Source organism: Epinephelus fuscoguttatus, linkage group LG9, assembly GCF_011397635.1.
Source record: "Epinephelus fuscoguttatus linkage group LG9, E.fuscoguttatus.final_Chr_v1".
Lineage (NCBI taxonomy): Eukaryota > Metazoa > Chordata > Actinopteri > Perciformes > Serranidae > Epinephelus > Epinephelus fuscoguttatus.
This window is the reverse complement of record NC_064760.1, coordinates 37,290,598-37,316,205: the sequence shown is the minus strand read 5'-3', so window position 1 is coordinate 37,316,205 and position 25,608 is coordinate 37,290,598. Positions and strand designations below refer to the sequence as shown.

The following is a 25,608-nucleotide window of genomic DNA, read 5'->3' as shown; positions in this document are numbered from 1 at the left end:
AAAACACCCAAAACCATTAAAAGAAGATGAAAAACATGTTTTTACATCTACAACCATTAACAAGCTAGAATGGTTTCAGCAGAGATAATACCACATAATCCTTATATTTGAAAGAGGAGACAAGCTGTGAATGGAACCTGCCTGATTATCATTATCTTGTGCTCTTCTGTCTATTATTCTGCTCTATTGTATGCACTTCTGTAAGTGTCTCTTACACAGCACCATACAGTAAAGATTATTACTAGAGGAAAGCCAGTGAGGTTTTTATATTTGCATAAAATTCATGTAAACTAATGGACTGGTTAATTGTAGAGCCATCGGGAATGATGCATAAACTGCATATGATAATAATAAAAAAGGAACTCATCTGGGGGCATTTAAAGGATGTGCAAATGCACCAATTTGGCTTTCCCAAGTGGTAGTTTTAAAAAACAACCAACAACAACATTTGTGTGAAGTTTGTTGTAATTAGCCTATGAATTCTTGAGTTCCTCACAAAAACATATTTTGTGAGGTTGCCTTGACCTTGACCTTTGGTCTCTGACCACAAAGTTCTAATCAGTTTATTTTTAGTCCAAGTGGACATTTGTGTGAAATTCACAGAAATATGCTGAAGGTGTTCTTGAGATTTCATGTTCACCAGAATGAGACTGATGCAAGGTCACAGTGACCTTGACGGTTAACCAATGACCATCAAAAACTAACCAAGTCATCGTTAAGTGGACATTGGTGCCAAATTTGAAGACATTCCCTAAAGCTGTTTTTGAGATACATTTGATAGGATGTATGGATGGACAACCTGAAAACATAATGCCTTAGATCACAGCTATCATCGACACGGAGGCATAAAAACATGCCAACATATTCCAGCCATTGAGCCCACTTTATAGATATATATATATATATTTTTTTTTTTTGTTTTTTAATTCTTTGGCCAGTTGGGTGCAGTGGATTAAAGTTATATACACCACATACCACATATCACCATTATCATTATGTTGATACAGCAAATGTAAGAATAAATAGTTGCTCATTTACAAAGGTACAGTGCAACATTATCATTTATTTGGAGTTGTTTTACTGGCCACCTAATGAATTCAGTTTCAGCGTGTTATCTTTTAGTCTTCACCAAGTCCTGAGGGAATTATCTGGCTCTTTAGTGGCTAATTGCTTCACTGTGTACACCAGCTAGTGTCAAACTAAGTCTGCTGTTTGGCATTGAGCAGATAGTATATAGTGTTTTTTGAGAGCCTTTTTCACTGAAAACAGTTGCCTGCTGCTGCGTGAAGGACGCTATGAGAGTGAACCGAAACAATAAAGCTGTGGATCGGACAGCTAAACATTGAGCTGAAACTCACAGTCAAGCTCCATAAAGGATAAGGAAGATATTGATTTGGGTGACAATTTTTTGTAGGTTCACTATGAGTGACCCCTTTTACATTGTTTTCATAGTGTCATTTGAAGCATTGGTATTATAAAAATGTTGATCAGTGCCACTGAAAATGCTTATATTTTAATCACATTTACATTTGATGACAAAAACAAAGAGATGCTTTGAGTAAAACTGCCAACCAGACCAAACCTCACATGTAACCAAAAGTACAGAGTCATCTACAAACAGCAGTAGTTAATGTTATTTCAGGAGTGTTATTTTCCTGTGTTTCCTCAACTCAGTTGGAAATGAGTTACATATCCATGCCACCGATATTTTCTTCAGTCAGCATGGAAGCAGCAGTGGAGGTTACAAGAAACAGTATATTTGGTTTATTTGGTTTTGGTTTTATTTGGTCGATCTAAGAAATTTACATATTAAAGAGTTGTTATTTCTGTAAGTCAGCTTACAGCACCCTTATCCATGCTTGTTGCCATTTTGTTGCCCTTTTTCTGTTACTATTCTTCAGGGATGTAGCAAGATACCTAGCAATCTAGGAAGATAATGTTAATGTAACCCTGCCTACAAACCTCTGATTGTTTGATTGTTTCCTCATCTCCGACATTGGGGATGTGTGGGCAGTGTCTCTCAGAGGACTGAAACTGGACAACAGTTGAATCCACCAAAGAGGCAGCAGCTTCTGTTTGACTCCATTCAGATTAATATTCTTGGTTTCAACAAAGTGAAGGCAGGATGTCTGAATGCTTCAGGGGCTTGTCAGTGACCTTAGAGAGAATAGGACATATCGTTTGCCAGCAGCTACAAAGCTCGGGGCAGACCCAGGGCATATTGCATGAATTAAAGAGGCCTGGGTTGCTTTGTAGAGGTCATGCAAAGGATCAATACTGAGTGTGAATGGCAATCTTTTTGCCTTGGGCCAACAGAGTTCTTACATGTAAGAAATAATTCAGCTGAGATTTTTAGCTCTATAACTAAGATAAGACAACAAGTAGGTTTTCCTGATATTTAGTTTTCCGTCATAGCATTTGTCTTCTGTTTCACATTGGGAATGACTGCTGTGTGAGCTCATCAGAACATTACATCACATTGTGCCAGCACAGGTATGGAGGAAAGAAAATACCATAGAAACCTGTCCTTGTCCCCTTGACCCTCTCTGTCACAGCTTGTCAGTTCACTAAAAGTGATAAAGACATCTCATCCCACACACACAAACATCTTTCACCATTGACAAAGATAAGGTATGGACAGATGGACGGACGGATGGATGGATGGATGGATGGATGGATGGACTGGTGAGTGGAGGGAGGGCTGTAGTTGTATAGATTGATGAGCAGAGTAACAGGTAAGTGAATGTACAGTGGGGTATAGAGACACACAGGATGCAAATGCAGCAGAGGAGTAGAAACCTCATTGCCACATTGTCATGATAATTAATTCATGAATATTTTCACAGTTCAGAAAAAAAGTTGATTGCTGGAAACCAGTAAAATTACAGTTTAGAGGTAAATGTGTACATACCACTAATCCTTGCATCTTCCAAACATTTTTTCTACAGTACATGGCACACACTGATGGTCGTCTCTGACTAGCTAACATGATACTGTGTAAAACTATCTACTACCTCAATCTCGTGACCAGATCACGAGATGCTTATAGCTAGTTATACACTCTGAGCTAAAAGAGAGATTTCCTTTATGGGGAAATTGTCAACAGATTACTTACCACAGATTTGTCAATCTATTCTCATCCAAACAAAATAGTGCCCTATGAATGGCTTTTTCACGTTACGTTCTTAAAGGAACAGTGTGCAGAGTTAAGCAGCATTTAGTGGTGATGAATGCAGATTGCAACCAGCTGAAACTTCTCCCATGGGCCAAGCCTGAACTCCCTGTAAGGACACCTTCAGTGTTTATTGCTAATGAGATTTTTACCAGGAGCCCAATTATTCACAGAAAACAAACTGGGTGATTTAAAACAGCAAAAACACTGAATAAAACAGTTTCACATTCCAAATAACTTTTTTTTTCCCCAACACTGCTTGGCATGTCACAGAGGGGCCGCCAGCTTGGCACCTGCTAATGTGTGCTCACCTTTTTTTCTGATCCAGACGTTCAGGAGGTTTTTAACTGTTGCCGAATGATCTTCCTCTCTAAAACGAATGAACCCGCTGATTTAAATAGCTAAAAACACTACATAAAGCAGTTTCACATTAAAATGTCAATGTTTTTCTGATGCTGTCCATTACGTAGAGTCTACTAACTATGATGGCCAACGTGAAAACGCAAATGGTCCTATCTTGAGCCAATGTTTGGTTTGTCTGTTATGGCTACTGTAGAAACATCCATTGTGGATATAAATGGCTTATTCTAAGGTAACAAAAACATAATACTTCTTTTTTATACACTTAAGAAAGCATGCCAATTATATTATATTCCCATTCTGCCAATATATTCCCCTGGAATACACACTGGACCTGTAACATGAACTCAACTCAACTCAAAGAACTTCATTTTTGGTTTTGCGGAGAGCGACAGTGCATATTAAAACATAGTTAAGTTACGTAGATTAGGTTTAGGAAAGAAAAGTTAGGTTTACGATAGAAACATGGTTGGACATTACATGCTTTTTCTATTGTTATGTACTTAACAAAACATACTTAATGTGAGATTAAGGTTAGCTTTAGGAAAAGAAACATTTGACAACATACCTTAAAATAACTCAAAGTTGACTTGATTTACATGGGACATGAACACTGGTCCCCTGGGGGAAAGTCCTGTGTTGGTTTGACCCATTCACCACCCCAACATACCTCCTTACGCATACTTTTGCTCTTTATACTACTTCATTCTGTACTCTCTTCAACACAATGGCTAAATAATTGCAGCCTTTCAGAATAGGTGGGTAATATTTGAATTACTGTCCTATGATTAAATGGGTTACATATGAATTCTGGCTCATTACTTTTCACAGATATACAGTACATATGAACAGTTCATTAGAACAGCCAGGATTTGTTCACTTCATGGTACAAAAACAACTTGTTGATTTCCACATAAGCTATTAGTCATTCTGGTTTGTTCTCTACACTAACATCACTTGGAGACTCAGTACAGTACATAGTTAAATAACGGTACCATGAAGCAGATGTAAGACTCAACAGCCTCCTTGGCTCCTCCTGATGTTGTTCCACTGCCCAATATATCGTTTGTGTCTACTCTTTACCTTGTTTCACCTATAATTTACTGTTGATGACTGTTACCAAGGCAAACCATTTATAGTGATTTGTACAATGTGTAAGCAGCATGGCTGTAAAGGTGAAACATCGCACCAATTTCTGTAAAGTTGACATATTGGAGAGAAGATTCATTGTTGGACCTTGGCAGTATATGGAGATAAATGAAGTATCTAACCATACATGGTAACATTTTTATGCAAGATTAGACCCATTTGATGTATCTAAGGCAGGTTATGGCTGCCACTGAGATTAATCTGATGTTTTTATTGTACCTGCATAAACCTGACTTCACCTCATGTCAGTCAGAGCTGAGTATCAGGTGGAAATGTGAAACTAATCCTGAAAAAGTGGCTTTTTATCTCAGAGTGCTGGCAGTGGGCGTATATAGGGGCAACATATGATGGTTTCTTTCTAACAGAAACAACAATACACATCAGATGAAGGGCAATAAATACATTTAAAAGTACATTCTCCCATCGGCTTTCTCTGCGCATAGTGACATATTCTAGATACAACCTTCTAGTAATATAATATGATCCAGTTGGTAGCTCCCCACTAGGATAGGAGGTGCTGTGCCTCGATGTGTATGTATGTGTGTGTGTGTGTGTGTGTGTGTGTGTGTGTGTGTGTGTGTTAATAAGAGACCCTGAGACAATGACAGACACCAAGCCCTAATTAGGTTGTCATGCTGAGAGAGCGAGGGGAAGACAGAAAGAAAGAGAGAGAGAGGGAGAGAGAGCTTATTAAGGAGGATAGGTGTCAAGCTCTGGCAGGAAAAGGAGGTGGGAGGAGAGCAGAGGAGGGGGAGGAGGAGAGGATGAGGGGGGAGCGTGATGAGGAGAGGTGAGGAGAATCGGGTGCAGATAAAAACAGGAGGAGTGGGAGAGAGGCAAAAGGAGGAGGATGGAACAGGAGGAGGAAGAAGAAGAAGAAAAACAGGAGATGGAGGAAAAAGATGGAGGCTGCTTGTGCGATGAAGGGACGGTGAAGACAGTGAAGGTGGTGAAGGTATGCAGAGGAGGGAGACAAACAGGATCAAGTAGAGAGGGGAGATGGGGATTTATGACACAAAGGGGGAGGAAAGCTGTTCCTCTGGTGCAGCCAAATCTAAAGCTTCTATAGTTTCAAAGGCAGATATTGGAAAATCACAAATATCTTGATCACCTTTGATTGAAGAATAATTCTGTTGAACTACAATTTAGGTCTTACTGTCAAGGCTTCGGCCATTATTCCTATTGGATATGATCACATAGAGTAATTATTTTAGCCAGATTATCTAAACTACTTAACTGGGACATTAAAAATTAACTTCGAAAACGTACCAAAAGAGGTTGTCAGGCCGATGTACTCACACTTCCCTGGATTTTCCACCACATCTCATGGCCTTGTCATAAAATATTTTATAAATGTTGTCTTGTCTTTCTGTTCCAGATACATCCCACTGCTATAATGTGATTGAAGTTACATATTTAGGTCAAACAATGATAGCTAAGCTTCCCAAGTGACAAAACTATATCCACCAATGAAGGTTGGTAGATGTTTTTGATGGCTCCAGGAAATCTGAATTATCATTTCTCAAGAGGCAACATCCTCCAAAACTGAAGGCAAAGGGAACACTACTCCTGCCCGCTGAGATTGTAACTGACTCAATTTCATTAACACTTAAAGGAAAACAGCGGAATTTTTCACCCCCAGTCTCTCACAGTTGTCTCCCTTCTGATTATGGGTCATGCTAACTTTCAACAGCCACCCTTTGTTGCGCCAATTCTTGAAGCATGAACTTTGGCAAAAAGTATATCGGCAAACACCAGGAGCAGTGGAAAGTGGTGGTGTTGAGCTAGCCAGTGGGATACACATATGTACTGATGCATGCACGGCCGACCCTGCTAACTTTGAATTTACCACCTAGAGACTTCGGAAACTGAACTTGGGTACAACATACATCAGTAAAACCCTCCTAAAGCCTTCAAAATAAACTTCAATGTAACATATATCATTTAAAATGCATGTCTTTGAGTCTAAGTTACAAAAAATACATAAATTAAAGTTAAAGGTTTAGTTTGTAGGATTTAGTGGTATTTAGCAGTGACGTTTCAGACTGCAACCAACTGAAGTTTCTCATGTGTGCCAAGCAACTACATTGGCTGATGTTTAAACGGGAATGGCCCTGTCTAAAGCATGTCCTCCTAAATCATTCACACTGGACCTTTAAGGTTATTCATTACACTAAAACAACAAATATCATGACACAGGGTGACTCAAAAATAAGCAGGGATATGAACTCACCCCCCTGGAAATTGAATGACTATAAGAAAAATATTTACTTTTCACATATTTACAACAGGGCATATTTTAATTCAGTTCATTATGCACACACACACACATCATCGCTTGCAGGTAAACAACACTTTAAGCCTTGTTCTGGGCTACAAAGCCAACTGGTACACGAGTTGATACCCCACCACCCCCACTGTAGTATCAAACAACTTCACACACACACGCACGCACGCACGCACACACACACACACACACACACACACACACACACACACACACACACACACACACACATATTCCTAAAGGGCCACACAGGCCAATTTTGCTGTAGTGCCAACAGCCATATTGTAAATATTCAATTTACTGAACTGGCAGCGTTCCACATAACTAGCAGGGAAAATATGCAGGTACACACAAACCTGCATTACCTGGACACAGGAGAAATGTTCTGATGTTCTGAACAGACCTCAGCAAGTGTAATGAAGCAATGACAAAACAAGATAGTAGATAAACTCCTAATGTGCTACCAACTGACTAAGCTGCATGATAACCATTTCCCACACAGTGTTGCCTTTAGGTAACATATCCAGTTTTTGCCTTTTAAACTCACACAATACATCCTCGATTATGATTCAATACAAAAAGGAAGGGCCCTAAGGAAACTAATAGCAGGGTTTTAATTTGTCACACGACTCCCCGGAGGCCATGTCGAATCCAATTTTGCCGACCTTTCTCCCATGGTTTAGTTGCTCCATCATCTCTCTCCATAAAAATGTTCTGAACAGTCTTTTTCTGCCATTTATAATGTTGAATTTTAAAAAAATCACAATAACAGATGAGTGAGGTTTATCTTTTAATTGATTATTCACTTCATCTGATGATCAGTCATGGAAAATTGTTAAAATACAAGTGTTGTCTTGAAGTGACAGCATCCCTTCATGTGTGAACGCAACATTTTCTTATGGCTCTTGTATGGAAAATAAGGTAGAATTAGCACTCCCTGTTGATGTTAGCGAGGATGAATTAGAATTTAGTCGTGAGGAAGGCAACAAACTGCTGGTAACCCAGCAGCAACACAACAAATAGGGTGGCATTATGCAGGAAAGACATACAACAGGAAACTGAAATGTGACTTTCTTTTTTTAAGGAGGATGCAATATTTTGGTCTAATAAATTGTTAATTGTTGATGTAAAGTTTACTGAAATACAATGGTGCAATGTTGTCTGAGGGTAATGTTCAGACAAACAAATTTATGAAATAAGTTCATTTTTAATGTTTTTTTTTTTTGTAATTACAAACAGCATGAATTAGGGAGGTTACTGGATATTTTCGAAGAATACTGTTGAACATTTTATTCAAATTCTAAACAATAACTGTCTTTTTTCACTCCTTGCCGTGATGGTACTGTGTTGCTTAAAGTAATGCAGCCTAAAGTGCCCACCCCCCTACATAGAAAATATTCATGGTGACTATTTAAGAATGCTAAACTAATAGTTTTTGAAATACCATTCACCTGTGGTTTAAAATATTGATTACTGAGAGCAAGGGGCATTTTTCTTCTCAAAATGGATACTAAGCAGTTTCAACTAAAACCCCAGTTTCTTATTCAAACACCAAAAACAGTGCTGCTATTTGCCAACTCAATGTAAATGGGCCGCCTGGGTACAGACTGAGCACTTGGAGTCAAAAATCTATTCCAAGGTTGTTCCCATGTGATGAAATCAACAATACCGAGGCAACTCCAAGAGCACTGCTGCATGTCAGAGTCGGGCCAAAAATATTTTGTTTGCATGCTGGTAAAATCCTTGCTGTGTTTATTTAGTCTTATGAAGCAAATGTGCTGTGGCTGGAAGTGAAACTTCAAAATAAAGTCTATGTTTTTGTTCAGTGTACTTTGACCTAGCTCCCATGTGGGGAGAAGAGCAGCATTTATGTGATGTTCACAAAGTCTTATCAACAATGCATCCCAGCTGAACCAGAAATAATCCAAATTTGTGCTTCCTTGAAGAATCAGGGTTGTGCCCTGAACCCGTTTTAAAAGATTTTACTTCAGGGTTGACTCATGATAGTTATTGGTCAGTATGTATGTGAAGTTGTGTGCAAGGTTTACCTTAGTACACAGGTGTAGAACCCATTGTCTTCCAGTTCAGCAGATCGAAACCAGATGGAGTCGTCTTCTTTACTCAGTCTGTGACCTGAGAAGATGATGGGCTCCTAAAGGACACAATACAAAGACAATGATAAAAGCAATATACTGGTGTTTTTAAAGGATACTTTCTGGTTTTCAACCAGATTTGTATGATAACAATGGGTAGTATGTGTAAAGGAACTATGGTGAACTGTCATCCATCTTACCAAAGCCCAGATGTCCCTGCTCATCTCTCAGCTAAAATCCACAAGATGACGCGAAATGCATCATCTAACAGATTTGAGCTGGATTTCGGGCTGTTGCTCAAACTACAGATTGTGTTTCCTCATTTTTGTACACCTGCTGCAACCATGGACACAAAGAGTAAAGAAGTGGATTACCCTCTCTGTATTTCAGACACACACCAAACTGAGATCAAATGGTAAAACCAGGCAGTGCTGATCAAATATAAACCAAGATTCTCTGACTGCACTGCCTTTCTCACCTAAAATGTCTTCAGTGCACTGTTTGGCTGTAATGTGAGAGTTTCTGAACAGGAAGTGAGCAGAATACTGTTCCCTGTGTTTTTAAAACAGGTTGAAACAGCTGAGATCAAACAGTAAAACTAGGCAGTGTTGATAAAACATGAACCAAGGACTCTAAAACTTCACCAGGGCCTCCATCGGCATATGGTTGAGTAGATAATGGCTGAATTTTCATTTTTGGGTGCACTATCCCTTTATTTATTTATTTTTTTTTTAGAAACATATTTTAGCTTACTCTTTAACTGTAATACAAGATTATTTGATACCAGCCAGCCACCATATTGTTTTTGGATGAGCCGGCCAACACCAACTTGTATTATGCCACCCATCAGCTGGAGTGTTTATTGGTCCGGTGTGGCGCAGTGCATTTTGGTAGTTGTAGGTTTTCTACCTCTTGAACAAAGGCAAATGCTACAACCCTTTTTCTCTGATTTCTCTGGTCATGGTCAAAACTGTTTGGGCCTTTCCACTACATAGACACTTTTTACTACATAGACAGCCCACTTATATGAAGAGACCATTTTTCAGCAATGAAATCCTTCTTAGAGTTAAAGTCCCTCTGCCTGCCTTTTCAAATTCCTTTTGTGAAAGTGTTTGCTGGGCCTGCATAAGCACATATCTGAAGACATTTTCAAAAGCAGTCAACCATTTGAAAAGTGAGTTTCTCACCTTTTTAAACATTATTCTATATTCAGTCTTTTCTCACATGATATTTCTATATAGTTTAGGAAAAAACTGTTGCCCCATGTGCCCAAAGACTAAATATAGTATGATGAAAAAATGTCTGTATCTCTGAAACTACAGGTAAAAGGATTAAGTATTTGGTATCTATGAACTCATTTTTTTCAAATATCCTAACTTTGATTATTAATTGGAGTGTGATATTTATTCATGTGATCTAAAAATGCAAAACTTGTACTGTTAGAAACTTGCCCAAAATATATCCATACCAGATGTAAAGACTTTAGACCATCGAGACCAAATGTGCCATTTTTCTTATCATATTAAATACAGTCTTTGGGAACAAGTGGGTCAACATAGGTATTATAATTACGTTGATACAGAGCAGAAGGATATAACATTAAATGTAAAGGCACCGAGATGTATTGTGTAAAAGTGCTATCCACAGGATTATGTTTCAGTGTATATATTAGAGATGTATATATTACACATATCATCACGTCTAAATCTAATCCAGCTAAATCCTGTTTTACCATCCAGATATAATCCACACTGCTGGGAAAGGGGGGCAACGTTCTATTATAGCACCACAGTATGATTTATCAGTCTCTCTAGTTTCTGTGTATTGGCTATTACTCAAACACAAGCAAAGCCAAAGAAAGTAGAGACAGTTTGTTGGAGTGAATCCCAATTTCACACTCAGTATTATTAACAATATGTGTAATATACCAATCTTTGCTGTACACTGTTTTTGCAGATATCATGCTAATATGCAAAACTTAAACATACTCAATGGTTTATATTGACATGACATTATGATCTGCTTAGAATTAGTATGTAATATTGATTTGGGACATGACCCTGGTCCAGAAAATGGAGGCAGTGGACTTGATGTTCCCTGATCAGGGAATTTTGACTGAAGTGGTACAGCATATCCTTCTTACTGGTTGTGATAGTTGGCCCTTACAGATTCAATAAAACAAGCCTGGGAAAAAATCCAGCTATTCTTCAAATGAAAAAGCAGACTTCCATTTCCATTTCATTTCTATTTTATTTTGTATGAGCTAAAATCATGATACAATTCAAATGCATCCTCACAGCCTGAATCTTCTCTCTCAAATTTGGGTAAAACATTTTCCATTTTGCATTCTGCCTCTCGCCCTGCTTCCAAAAACAGTGATCAGTAATAATGCTGCAATACAGCCTCTGGCCACTAGTGGCAGCATCGACCACACTGCTGCTGAGCAGCCCTGAGTTAACACTTTATGTTGACCTTAATGGAAGAGACTTTTCTCAGTCTTGTTATATCCTCCTATTTTTTAGGGTAGTCTACTGTCAACTGAGTTCATTCTTTCAATAACAACATTTTATAAATCCCTGGGTGACCATTGGCAATGGATGATAATGACAGTATTTGATCAGGATTATTCAGTTTCTGTTGTTTTACTTTTAAGTGATTTAATTTTGATATACATTTCAAACCTAATTATTTCATTGAAAAAATGGCTAAAATAAGCACCCCATGAGACACATTTAATTTTTATTTGCATGATTATTTTCATTTTGTCTCTGTTAGTGTTTGACTTCCATACAAACTTGTTCACACTTCTGATCTGTCCAATACCAAAATGCATATCTGTATCAATGCACAGAGTGGCATTATCATTAGACACTCGGAGCAACTGATGTAGTATGAAGAGGGAGAAAGTCCCTGTCTATGGATGAGTCCAACAGACTCAGGTGCTTGTCCTGTGTGAAACCAAAAGTCAACAATGAGTCATTTTGACTGGGTATTGTGGTTAAGTGTGTGTAACGGGACATATGTGATGTATTAGATGTCAAACACATGACATACGTCATGTTACATTACTAACTAAGGTACTTATTTTAACCAGGAATGTCCTTTATGATCTAAAAGATCTATATCTTGGCTGATCCAGGCATTTTTTTAACTGATTGGGATCGGCTTAACTGAGCTGTTTAGAGCCTGATTACATCCTTTGTTTTGCATCAGCTGTTACAAAGGTGTCATTCACAGCAACGCAGAGTGCAGCCTCCCTCAACTCTCCTCCACTCTGGCTTAGCGCCGCCTGCTGCAGAACACCACACACCATAAACAAAAAGGCACTATGGGATTATTAAGTAACGTTACTTATTGAAGTTATAGGCACTTTTGTCATTTCTGCGTGTGTGTGTGAGTCTCTTGGTTTTGCTTTTAACTATGATGCAAGGGGTTTCACCACTCCAACTTTAAAGCACTTGGAGTCTGCGCTATGCAGCTGTATTATCTAGAAAAAAAGATATCGGATTGGAACTCAGTATCAGCAGAAACTCAATATTAAATGACTTGGACTGGGGCAAAAAACTTGATTGGAACATCCCTAATGTTAACCCAACCCATGACTTTTTTTCTGAACTCATCCAAGTACTTTGTTACTGAAAGCAAACCTACGTTGGAAGTTTAGATTGAAAAGAGACTGTATGCATGCAATGCATGGGAACTGTACCTTTATTATAAACACACACTATGCATGTTACAAGGTGAAACTGACTCACCATCCTTGACTGTCCAAACTAGGGCTGCCACTAACGATTATTTTCATTGTCGACTCATCTGTCGATTTTTTCTTCGATTAGTCGACTAATCATTTCATTGAAAAATGTGTTAAAATGTTGAAAAATGTCGGTCTGTCTCACCCAAACCCCAAAATTACGTCATCTAATGTCTTGTTTCATACTCACGCCAAAGGGTTTTAGTTCTCAGGACATGGGAGAGTGTGTAAAGCTGCCAATATCTGAACGTACGAAGCTGCAGTAAGAGTATTTTGGGGAACTTTTATAGTGCTTTTCTATGAAAAATGACTCAAACCGATTAGTCGACTACTGAAATAGTCACCGATTATTTTAATAGTCAATTAGTCATCGATTAGTCGACTAATCGTGGCAGCCCTAGTCCAAACCTGACGCTAAAGAGGTACCTAGAGCGTCATAGTGTGACATGTAGGGCCACTAACCAAGCGTTTGATGAGTTTGGAATGAGAACATGTGGTCCACACCCACCTACCTCATCAGCTACTGCTCCAAATAATCTTACCTCTGCATCTCCTTTGTTCTTGTACCAGATGAGGCGCAGCTTGGCGTTGGTGGCCATGGTGTAGTTGGTTCGGATGTAGCTGTAGAACAAGGCACATTTCACCCGAACAGGCTCACCAGCCAGAACATGGTACTCCTTCAGATCCACCGACCAGTCTATACATCCGTCCACTGTGAGGAGAGAAAAAGAGACAGAAACACACTGAGAACGTGCTGGTAGATATACAGTATATACAGTTAACAGGCCATTATACAGCAGGCAGACTCCAAATGCAGCTCTGCATTAAACAGCAGGGGGGAGAAACACTGATGGAAACACAGAACAGAGTTAGAAACTCAAATAGGTTAAGAAGCAAAATATGAACAATCATCAAAAACTGAGGATGAGAGACACAGAAAGAGAGAGAGTGTGAGTGACAGGAAGATTGCTTTATCTTGTTTCTGGTGATATTGTTCTTTACCTTCAAGGCAATAAAACATAGAATATAAATTTCAGAAAGTGTGTGTATGTGTGTGTTGTCTTTGTTGTGTGAAGGAGGGGACAACAGCGTAAAAGATTGTAGGGAAACATAAGAAAAATGTTATACTTCATACATGTCAAAGGCAGAGGAAATGATATTAATAAAGGTAAAAGCTGGAATTGTAATTACAAATCTGAAGAAAAGAATAAAAAGACAAATTAGGCATTTTTCATCACGCTCCCTGATATATTGCACAAAACTGAAAAACTGAGAAATAAAAAAAGAGCAAACACTGCAGAAAAAATGAGAGACGTGACAGCAGAGATTCAGAGAAATAAAAGAAGATGAGGAGGTCGAGACCAGATGAAGACAGAGAAAAGAAGAGAGGAAGTGCTGCGATGTCGGGGTGAGAGCAGGTCAACCGGAACGAACAGAAAACAAGTTGTAGATGGGAGACAAGTAGGAGCTGGTGAGACGTAGAGGTCAGCACGGAAAATGACAAGGAGCTTTCCCAAATGGTCTTCCCTCCTCCTCCCCCTCCCCCTCCTGCCCTTCCTCTCCCTCTCTGCTCCTTCTCTTTTCTCCCTGTCCTTTGGTCCTCTGACTTTTTTTTCCCTTTCATGGTTTGAGGCTCAGATAGATGTGCTCCGTTTTAACTGAAGCCTTCAGACACTTGCCAAAAGGCCTTTCCACTGAATTACAGCCTCTGCCCTGCAGCAATAAAGCCTCTGGATCTGTCATCCGCCCAAAAGTACCTCCTCAGTCTCACTTCCTTGTTTGTTTTTTCACTTAGTCGTTTATTATGCAATACTGGCAGTAACCAGTGTTTGCATCAGGGCTGCAAATACGAATATCATTTGGATATTATGTTATTATAATGCACTCTGAATAGAATCGCATCATTTTTTCTCCAACACCAGATTGGAAAAATCTGACTGCTCAAAGACATCACACACTGCTAACTCACACTGGTGTCAGGATCTCATATGTACATGGAGGATAAACGTCTACAAATCCATTTAGAAATCATACAGTATCCAAACATGCCCCATATAACTACAAAATTAGTTTAATAATCACCAGATTCAGAGTTTTTCTTCAGGAACAAAACTAATCCAGGCCATTGTCTCTACAATGTGAGGAACTACTAGAGGCCAAAGCAGCAGGACTTCTCATTATACAGGTATGTCTTCTGTAGTTTGTGTATCTGCTCCAGTCCACACCCGCAACCTGAAGGGGGGTTGCAACCCTAATCAACAAAAAAATGCAGAGTTTTATCTCATTCTGTCCCATGTTTTAAGGTGAATAACAGTGACGGATATTGTTAGTTATTTTATTATCTTTCACAGAATGGCCATGCAGATGAGGGACTTCTGCCAGTTAAGCCAATTTAGTCCCCTGCTAAATTAAATGGGGATAACATAATTCAATCGTGCAGCTCTTCTTGACTTTCCAAATGTTACCTGACCAAATTCTAATTCTAATGACAGTAGTCATTTCACAGGGGTTGTGATACTCAAAATCCACCGCTTAACAGCCACAACAGTGATGTCATAGGCCAGTGAGCCTGCACACTCTCATGCTCACCCTGAATGACAGGCACACAGAGTGAGCTGGTAAAGAGACCTGATCAGGAGTAGCACTCATAATTTAGTTGTATTGCAATGAATTACGGGACCTACAGTTTATTTTTTGACGTCCCACTCCCACCCACAGCAAAGTTAAAAGCACCTGCCCCTGTAAGATTTATGTTCGGTCCCATGGAACCCATAGGATCTAAATCCCAAAGCGGTCCTCTGCTGTGATGTCTACTTCTTTTTAAACATAATACACACGTGATGAAAGTTTCATCGGGATAGTGCAGGATCAACCATAATACGGTGCCCCTGGAGCAGTTTGAGGATTCGGTGCCTTGCTTAAGGGCACTCTGCACTACCAAGGAGGTCAACTGGCATCTCTCCAGCTTCATACTTGGTCTGCACATGGACTTGAACAGGTGACCCTCTGGTTCCCAAGCTAAGTCCACACTGACCGAGCTACTGTTGCCACCAGCAGTGCAGGATAAAATATGGTGAGCTGAGCTACAATAGGTCATTTTTTGTCAATAGTGTAATTTAGGTCAAGTTTACATTCAGTTGTGCCTCCCCTCTTTATAACATGCAGTTGTGTAAGTTAAGAAAAAACAAGCTATTTGGCCAAAAGCAACGCTGTTAAAGCTTCCATTGTATTACTGGTGTTTCTTCTCCACCTAGACTATAAACACTCATGCAACTTTTCTTTGGACTTCATTAAGATTCGTTTTCTTTCTTTCTTTTGCTTTCCGAACAATTTCTAATTAAGTCCAGTGTAAGCTCCGCCCACTCCATGAACACATCTGAATGCTTTTCATTTTTATTTTTAACATAAACAGATACTGCTAGTAGCTTTGCAGTCCATGATATATCTTCATGAGACTTTGCCCTTTGAAGGGTTTCTGCACCCTGCCATAGTGTTTAGTCAGAAGTCAAACGTTTGATGCTGGATGTGGATTGTTACCGTGGCTACCGCGGTGAGTCAATGTACACATGTTTGAGCACTCTGTAAAATGTGTCAGGTGTAATTTGTGTTGAGTTAAGTCACATCCAGAGATTTAAGGACTGCATTTGCATGAGTTTGTGGCGCAGATTTACAACCACGCACTTAATTGGTTACATTTATAGATTTAGCAATATGCATTAAGTCACACAGAGGCAGGCAAGATTTACTGTGATATCAATGTACACACACACACACACACACACACACACACACACACACACACACACTAACACACCTAAGCAGATTTATTGCACACACAATCACTCTTTCATTTCCAAATGATTTAGTGCTCATCCACGTCTCTCTCTCTCTCTACCTCTCTCTCTCTCTCTACCTCTCTCTTTCTCTCACGTACACACATACGTACACACACACACATGCGCGCACACACACACACACACACACACACACACACAGTACTTAAGAGGAGTCATTTAATCATTGACAAGGTTACCAGGTATTAAGAAGACTCACTGTGTGTGGTATCGTCTGTGTGTGTTTTTAAGTTTGTGAGCAGGAATGGGGTGTGTGTGTGTGTGTGTGTGTGTGTGTTTAAAATTAAGTAATGAAAAGACAAGCCTGACTTTGTGGTTGTAAATTAATGAGCTGACACAAATTGAAAGTGTGAGTGCAGTCCATTCAGCACCTAACACAGAGGATCAAACATACACACCAACACGCACACACACCCAGGGCACCACATTAATAGAAAATCACATTAGTTTGGTCTACTGGACTAATGCCTTTTGTTTTAGACATGTTTTAACACAGGTCACACACAGATTCTCACACACACTCACACACATTAGAACAGCAGGGCCATATGTAGCTGCAGGTCATAACCAAACTCCCAATAATTCATTCATTGCTGCTTCTGCTCCTGTTTGAGCATGTGTGTATTAATCTGCGTAGGTGAAGTGTGTATGCATGAGTGGGTGGGTGTGTATATATAAGCCTGCCGTATGTGCATACAGAAGAGTGCAGCTGTGTGTGTGTCTGTAGACATATTAAATGTGTGGGCGAGGTGTTAGCATGGCCAAATATATCATTCCCGTCAGCTTTATTTGCATATGGATGCTCCCGAATCGCAGAATGGAAATAACCCTGGATAAATGGCAAAGTTTCAGAGTTTGGAAAAGTGCACAGAGTTTTAGGGCAAAACACATTCAGACAGAGTCACAAACCTAAATACTGGCTTACGCTGCATCTTTTTTTTTTTTTTTTTTTTTTTTTGCTTGGCTGATGCAATTTTATCATCAAAGTTTCTCTAAAAATGTATCTAAAGTGAAAAAGCGCCAACCAAAAAACAGATATGTGGTATATGTCATCTTCTGATGCTTTGTTGATAAACTAGCAGGTCGCTGTCCATGGTGCTGAATTTCATACTGCACAAACTGAAACTTGTGGGACATTCTGCAACTGATAACACAGCGTTATTAAGACATGAATGTCAATGTGAATAAACCTATCCTCCAGTTGACCATGTTTTCATTTAAAAGCTCTGCGACTCTTCAATTGTAAACTTTTAGCACTTTAAAGGTAAATTTTGTTGGTAAAAATTTTGGTTTTCTTTTTGCCTCATATGTTTCATGATATAATGGTCTTATTATATGTGAAATGTCTTGTCCATTCGGCTGCGCTATGAGCTCACCAAGGCAATGTCTCAACAACAGTTTTGTTCAGCACCGATGAAGTTAATTCAACATACCCCATTCTCGGAACCCATCCGCTGTATTCGGCGTCTGACTTCCAGCAGTCTCTGGGGGTAGACCCCCGACTTTTTGGCATTCCGGTTTGATTTGGGTGGAGGAGGCGAATTTCCGTTTCCGACTTCCGTTTATATATAAGTAAATATGCTGAACCACTGCGATGGATTCAGAGTTTGTAGTGATGCCAATTATGTTCCGCCTCGTTAGCTCACCGCACGGACCGTTTAACCTGGCAACAACTGCAGCCGGCTCAAACGTGATTGGTCAATATCGAGTGGACTACAAACAGCCTACAACCGGAAACCAGGGCTCTTCCACTCTTCTTCTGGAAGCAAGATCTCCGGAGTTTGCCTACAGACTCTACTTTCACTGAATGTAGAGTCTGTATATAGAGACTAGACATACCCCAACTCAACTCAATATTCTCAAGCTGACAATTTGAAATTTCTATTTGATTTTCTTCCTTGAAAAGTCAATATTATCCTTGTTTAAATAGAAGCCTTAACATTAACACTGAAGTTGTCATTCTGGCTGAGGTGTTTTAAGGATTATTTAAAGGGAGGCTCATTTTCAGGTTCATACTTGTGCTGGTTTGGCATGTGATTTCTACAAGAACATGTTTATATTTTAATGATAAAAAATGCTTTATTTTTCCTCATACTGTCTGTCCTGGAACACCTGAGCTCACCATCCCTCTGAAATGCTCCGTCTCTTTAAGCTCCCTCTCAAAAAAGTCCAGTCCAGAGCAGACTGGACTTTTTTAAGCTCCCTCTCAAAAAAGTCCAGTCTGCTCTGACTGGTCAGTGCTTCTGGATCATCTGTATCTCAGTGTCACTACACCATCATTGCAACTGAGGAATTTGAAATGTAACTGGATATGATCCAGCAGGAATGTGATCCAAAATCAGAGAGAAATTAACAACATCAGCAAATATTGCATGTTTCCCAGACATTAGCATATAGCTACATGTAGCAGTGTATTGGCATCTGGGGAATGATGTATGTTAAGTGGCACATTTCCCCATTAAAAATCACCAACAAAAGCTTGGATAGACAACTGGAACTGTTCCAGCAGGAATATGATACGAAATTTGGGAGAAATTTGCAACATAAGCAACCAAGATTACACTTTTCCCTGATGTTAGCCCCTTAGCTACATGTATGTTAGCAGTGTGCTAGTAGCCAGGTAATGACTGTTATGGAGAACAGCGGCACATTGTACTGTGAAAAATCACCAATAATAGCTTCTTAACACAACTGGACATGTAGCTGTGTATGCTACATAATGGAGTAGTGCCCCTGGAGCAAATAACAATATAAAGAAAGTGGTCCCACTATGACTGCAAACTGACAGCCAGTCAGAGTAGAAGATAATGGTACATAAATTTGTGGAGATGGAGTATTTTGAACAGCCTGTTTTTGCTCACAAGGATTACTTCTACAGATGTATCCACATTACTTGATACTTTGGCCACGTTTAATATGAACATCCAACATTGTTACATTATATAGGACACAAAATATGAAAAAAGCACAAGTCCCCTTTAAAAGTGGTGTAAATAAAGATCCTATCTTTCCTTATTTTGACTTGGTGGGTTGTCTTTTTGCCAAACTGTATTTTAAGTGTTAGAAAGGTTTAAAGCTTCAGTTTTTTCATCTGTAAAACAAAACACGAACAACTAATCAACCAGTGCTGATTACTAAAACACAGGAGTTTAACAGCCACACATTAAAAAGAAAGCATAACAACATACTGTAAATCTATACATGATTCCACACTGAAATAATAATATAAAGGCATGGGTGAACCTTCGGTGTGTGTAGGTGGTGCTCTACTCACAATAGTTAATACATATTAATGGTCCTGGGAACAAACCTGTTTTCTGGAAAAACCAATAAAACCAATATACTGTAAGTGCCTCTATGAACTGCCCAAAGGCTGAATCATTATTTTTCTCATATAAAGTAGTAAAATTAAAATAATGTATATATAAGAAGGAGTTTTCCTTAAAGACCACCCGTTAGATGAAATGAATATAGTTTAATACTGCTACTAAAAATAATATGTATATATGTTTTATTACATTTAAGAGCTGGAGGACTGTGAGTGATGTAGTTTGTGCAGGGTGCAGCATATTTAGTTCAGGCCTGTCACTCAAATATAAAGCCCTTCAGAGCCTCCAGCCTGTCTGCACGCCTCCCACAATCCCCTGCAATACCACTACAGCTGCTGCCATAATAATAGCTTGACCTGACCCACACACACACACACGCCACACACACAAGCACACACATACACACATACACACCCAGGTAATGATCCCGACATTCACAAACAGGTACAAACACGCACACACACTCATGAAAATTGGGCACACACACCAAAGTGACACGGCGAGTACACAAACACACACACACACACACACACACACACACAAGTCTATCACCACTGCAGGGCAATTTACACCCAGGTGAGAGGGAAAGGAATAGAGGGAAAGAAAAGAAAAAAAAAAAACAATAGAGAGAGAGGGGAGAGAGAAAGACAGAAAAAACTCACCCGCCATTTGGCCCAGTGTTTTGCGCTGATGTTCTATTTCAGCACACTGCCGACTTGATGGTTGCTTCTTTTCTCTGAACACATTTTATGAGAATAGGCTTTAGCCCAGATAGAACTTAATATGTGTCACAAGAGGACATACTGCATGTGTGTGTTCATATGTGTGTGTGAAAGAGAGCAAAAAGATGCGCGAGAACGAGAGAGACAAAGTGCGGTTGCCATTTTCAAAATGACTCCTCAAAATGAGTTGCAAACCAGTGGAGTCAACACTACATGCACACACACACACACACACACACACACACACACACACACACGGACACACACGGACACAGACACAGACACACCAAAGCAATCTATTTTGTGAGCTGTATGAATATGGTAATGCATGTGTGGGTTATGGCCTTCATTCAGTGCTATGGAGTTACAACAGCATATCTATCAGCATACAAGGCTTGTAGTGACACACACACACACACACACACAGGGGGAACATGCACACAACCACACATATAACCCACACCCAAAGCTCAACCCATATTGACACACACACACACACACACACACACACACACACACACACACACACACACACGAGCCTCTGTGCTGAATAAATGGAGTTGACCACAATCTGCCCTCTGTCTAATGCTACCAAACAGACTGAAATGTATTCAACCTCACACGAGAACACACACACACACACACACACACACACACACACACACACACACACACACATACACACAAGTGTTTAGTCTTTCAAACAACCCATATTGTTGAACAGAAGAAAGAAATAAGTGGCATTTATTAAAACACTGGCAGCCAGACAATGTCAAACTAGTTTTCTTTGTCCTAAATCACCTTCTATACATGCTGAAGGAACATTTCTTAACTAAAAATATGCAGAATAAAGAAAAGTTTGGTTTAAATTCAATACATTATCATATTTTCAGAATCTGTCTGTTTGTTTTGACTAACTTTGAAAGGCACTTTATAGTGTCCAAATAAAGATATTCAACGTATTTATCCACCTAAAAGTGCATCAACTACTCTTCAACTATGAGGCAGTCAAACTGAGCACTGTGGCTGAGGTGTCCTGCATTCCCCAGGTACGCTGTATGTGCCCAAAGTCTGGCACAGAGTAGCAGTATGTGATGTGGATTATAACCCAGAGTAATAGACTAATGAACAATCCTCCAAAGTCTCCAAACACAAGCAAACACGGAGCGGTTGCCAAAGCTCTTTTTCGTCCAATTAGAAACACGCTAGATGCCTGTTATGGTGGAGTCCCCAAGTAAAGCACCGACTACATATCAGTATTTTTCAACATGCACAAGTCTTTGTGATGACATAAAGGGATAGTCCACACAAATATGTAAAATTGTTCACTGTTGACTGCTACGCTGGCATAATCATGCCCTTACAAAAATAAAAATGAGATGATGTTAAACTGTACAGCCTACATTTATTCTCAAGTCACTGTGAGTGACATGATGCATAATAATGCTAATATTTCATGTTAACGTAACCTTCTCATTGTAATGGTCCATTATTGAATAGTAAGCTGTTATTGTCCATCATACACTGAATACATCATTTAAAAATAGAAATTTTATTCTGTGTCAGTATGATAAAAGTGAGGAAGGGGGTAACCAACAGAGGGGTTCCCCACAAACAAAACTCAATAACTGCTATTTAATAAATAATACTTAATATGCCAATAATGCATTATTAACATTATTGTACAACAATGCATATTTAGTGGTCCAAATGGTCACATGAGGAAGTGAGAGAAATACAAATAGTTTTACAAAACTCCCCAGTCTCCCCTACTGTACCTAAAGGTTCTATACGCCACATTCACAGCGTTAAGAAAACAGCAAACCACTATTTGCTATGTAAAGATACAGTGCAGGCATCTGGTTGGCAAAAGACAAAAAAAAACAGGAAAACATATAAACTTTTATCATCTGTCCATTGTTCATACTGCATCTTCCATTGTTACAAAAACAAACAGAGGAACGTGGCTTATTATTTTGGAGAATAGCCTCATCAGACCTTAAACTCAGCTGTCACTGTCAGATATCTAATAATCCTTCTTCACTGGTTGGCTATGTAGTGTTCCATGCAGCAGTGATATTATGATGGTAGTGAGGGGCTTAATCCCCAAAGAACAAGCTGTTCATGTTTCTTCGTGGACGCACAGTGCGGTGTGTTTGGGGCACATTACCCGGGCAGAGAGCACCGGATTTGCAGTTTGTTGAGTTGTGAGTGAGAAGAAAATCTATAAACGCCAAATTCTTAATCATTTGTCCCCTCTCTGATTGGTCTTGTTTTACCTCTGTTCTGTTTACACCGTACAACATTGCCATCTTCTTCAGTGAAAATTAACTGCTGAAACTGGAAATTTAAAAAAAGAAGAGGGAAAAAAAAAAAAAGCCTGAACACCCCCCACCCCGTTCAGTTGGATTATTGGTTTTATTCCATTCCTGTCCAGTAAAAACCATGTATCTCCAGATGTGCTGATTTTTGATGTTTGTGATAAACTGAAAAATTGTTCCTTTACTTGTTGAGAAAAATGAATGGTGATCTTGTAGAATAAGATGCACTGCTATAGAAACTACCAACAGTATGTAAAAGGGTTAAAATGAGCAAAACCTTAAACATCTACAGCAGCAACAATAAAAATCCAATCCATAAACATTTCATAAAAAAAGAAAAACACTGACAGGGAACATTTTACTGCACTATGACTTTAACTTTAAAGTATATATTGCTGATAATACTAATGTAGCCGAGTGTCACAGGTTCACTTAACTGAATAATTAATACAACAATAAAAAGGAGATGGGGTAACACTTCCAACAGCAACCACTGTCATTTTATTTTCTTGACCAAAACTCCCACACATGCATGAGCCCCTGAAACAGCTGAAGTTCCCGCAAAACCTTTCTCTGCCCTATGGTAACTCAAAAGGGACAAACAATACAGAACAGTCCGTTACACTGATGATATTTCACTTCAGTAAGGTCTTGAGTGCTGGACTTACTTGTGGTGAAGTATATTCACATTATGTTTACTTAAGTAAAGGATCTGAATGCTTCTTTCACCACTGAGTGTTTGCATTAAAACAAGGACACAATTTTTGTTGGTTTCTTCAGTGATTTCTTCAGTCTTCAGACTGACTCTCTTACTGATCTAAGTCTATCATTGTTAATGCAAACAGCTCTGATATTTCAATTTACCTGTAATCATCATGTATGCATGGCAAAGACAAAAACTCTAAAAAATCAGTAAATGCTGTTGCAGTGTGTTTCTGTGGCTACATATTAATATCATTTATAATATTAATAATCATTAACGCTATCATATTTCAGAACATGGCTGATCACACTGTATTCACAAGTAAGAAAACATGAACCCAGGCGACTACAGATGGAAATAAGCTTTTAGCTATTTCTGGTGCAATAAATGTATCGTAAATACTATAAATATACAATAGAAATAAAAAAACGGATGTAATGTGTTCTTGCTGTCACTCAGTCAAGAGTCATTTGTGAACTCTGACCTTTGCACAGACACAGCTCCAGTGACATTCTGTGAACCTGCAGCCTCACTGAAGGGGAGATGGATTAATAGGAGCCCTTGACTGGCGTGGACAGTTGAAACAACCCACCAAATGTCCTCCTTTCCTTCTCTTTAAAAGGAGTCTCCTCCCTGCCAGGCTGCTCTGCCAATTTGGTCATTTGGTGGAGCACAGACAGGTCGACACCCCAAGGTGCACGTGTGCTCTGTGCTATTTTTATGACTTTAGATGGTGGAGGCCAAGTCTAAAACTTCACCTCATACACTTGTGTATGTTCTGCATTTATTTATGGATGTTTTCAAGATGAAAAAGAACTATAACAAATTATTCATGGTAAAGTATAGACAGTTTACCCAAAAATCCAAATGATTGATTTACTAAACATATTTTCACTCTGGTGTAAGTGTTTACTTCAGTTTCACTGAACTGGAGACGTCTGTTTCCTCTGAGAGGAAGCTTTTGTGGGAGCTGTTTTGGACTTTTCTATCACTAAATGGTCAGAGTGCCCTGGAACAGAGCAGACTATCTTAAAGAGAAAGGGAAAAAAATGTGATTTCATTGGTCAGGCTGGAGGCCAGGCTCACCACAGTTACAGTACTATTTCCAACTGTGTTATACTTCTGCCATGTGCCTCTCGAAAACATTCACTGAGCCTGTGCCATGTGCAGTCGGGTCGCGGAAATAAACCTCAGCGTGTCTGAAATTCGTGAAATATATTTAAAAAGTGGCTGCTCTGTTTTTATATCAGGTCATGAAACAGAAAGACATTGACAAGAAAATGTGTGAAGCAAGAGAAGAAGAAAAAGAAAGAATGTGTAATAAGAGGAAATGCAGAGGATAGGGGAGTAGTTTGGACCAAAATAACTTAATGAAAAGTAATGAGTCCCATTTCCCTGGTAAGCAGAACACATTGGCCTTTAATAACTCCTGCAGAGGTATATATATGACGGGATGAATGGACAGATGGAGGGAGGGGCAGAAGGAAGATGGAGAGGAGGAACAAAGGAGGTACATGTGGATGAGTTAAAGGGAGCCATATCAGGACAGATAATAAGAGAGAATGTTTCCTCTTATCGAGTTACTCCTCATTGAATAATGATAGAGGAAACAGATTAAAAAAGAGGAAGATGAGAAGAGGAAGATAGGAAAAAAGTTGTTTGTAGCATTACAAACATAAATAAATCAATGTCAAATTAAATGAGGTGCCTTGGTATAATTGTACTAATAAATGAGATCAGGGAGGAGATGATTGATGATCTATCTTAAACAGGTAATGCTAGTGTTTCTGAAAATTAAGACCACATTCCCATTAAACTAAATGCCTCCTGGTGCAATCCGCACACCTCTTCTATTTTTTATCCAGAT

General features: G+C 39.2%; 1 protein-coding gene across 3 annotated transcripts in view; it reads right to left on the bottom strand.

The window, feature by feature from the left end:
* Window positions 1-25,608, bottom strand: part of il1rapl2 (interleukin 1 receptor accessory protein-like 2) — a 574,681-nt gene that overhangs the window by 224,187 nt on the left and 324,886 nt on the right. For all 3 annotated transcript variants that reach the window (XM_049586234.1, XM_049586232.1, XM_049586235.1), the window contains exons 3-4: window positions 13,355-13,524; window positions 9,017-9,120 (exon numbers count right to left, since the gene is read on the bottom strand). In XM_049586234.1, coding sequence (XP_049442191.1) covers window positions 9,017-9,120; window positions 13,355-13,524 — 274 coding nt within the window. The remainder of the gene's footprint in view (window positions 1-9,016; window positions 9,121-13,354; window positions 13,525-25,608) is intronic.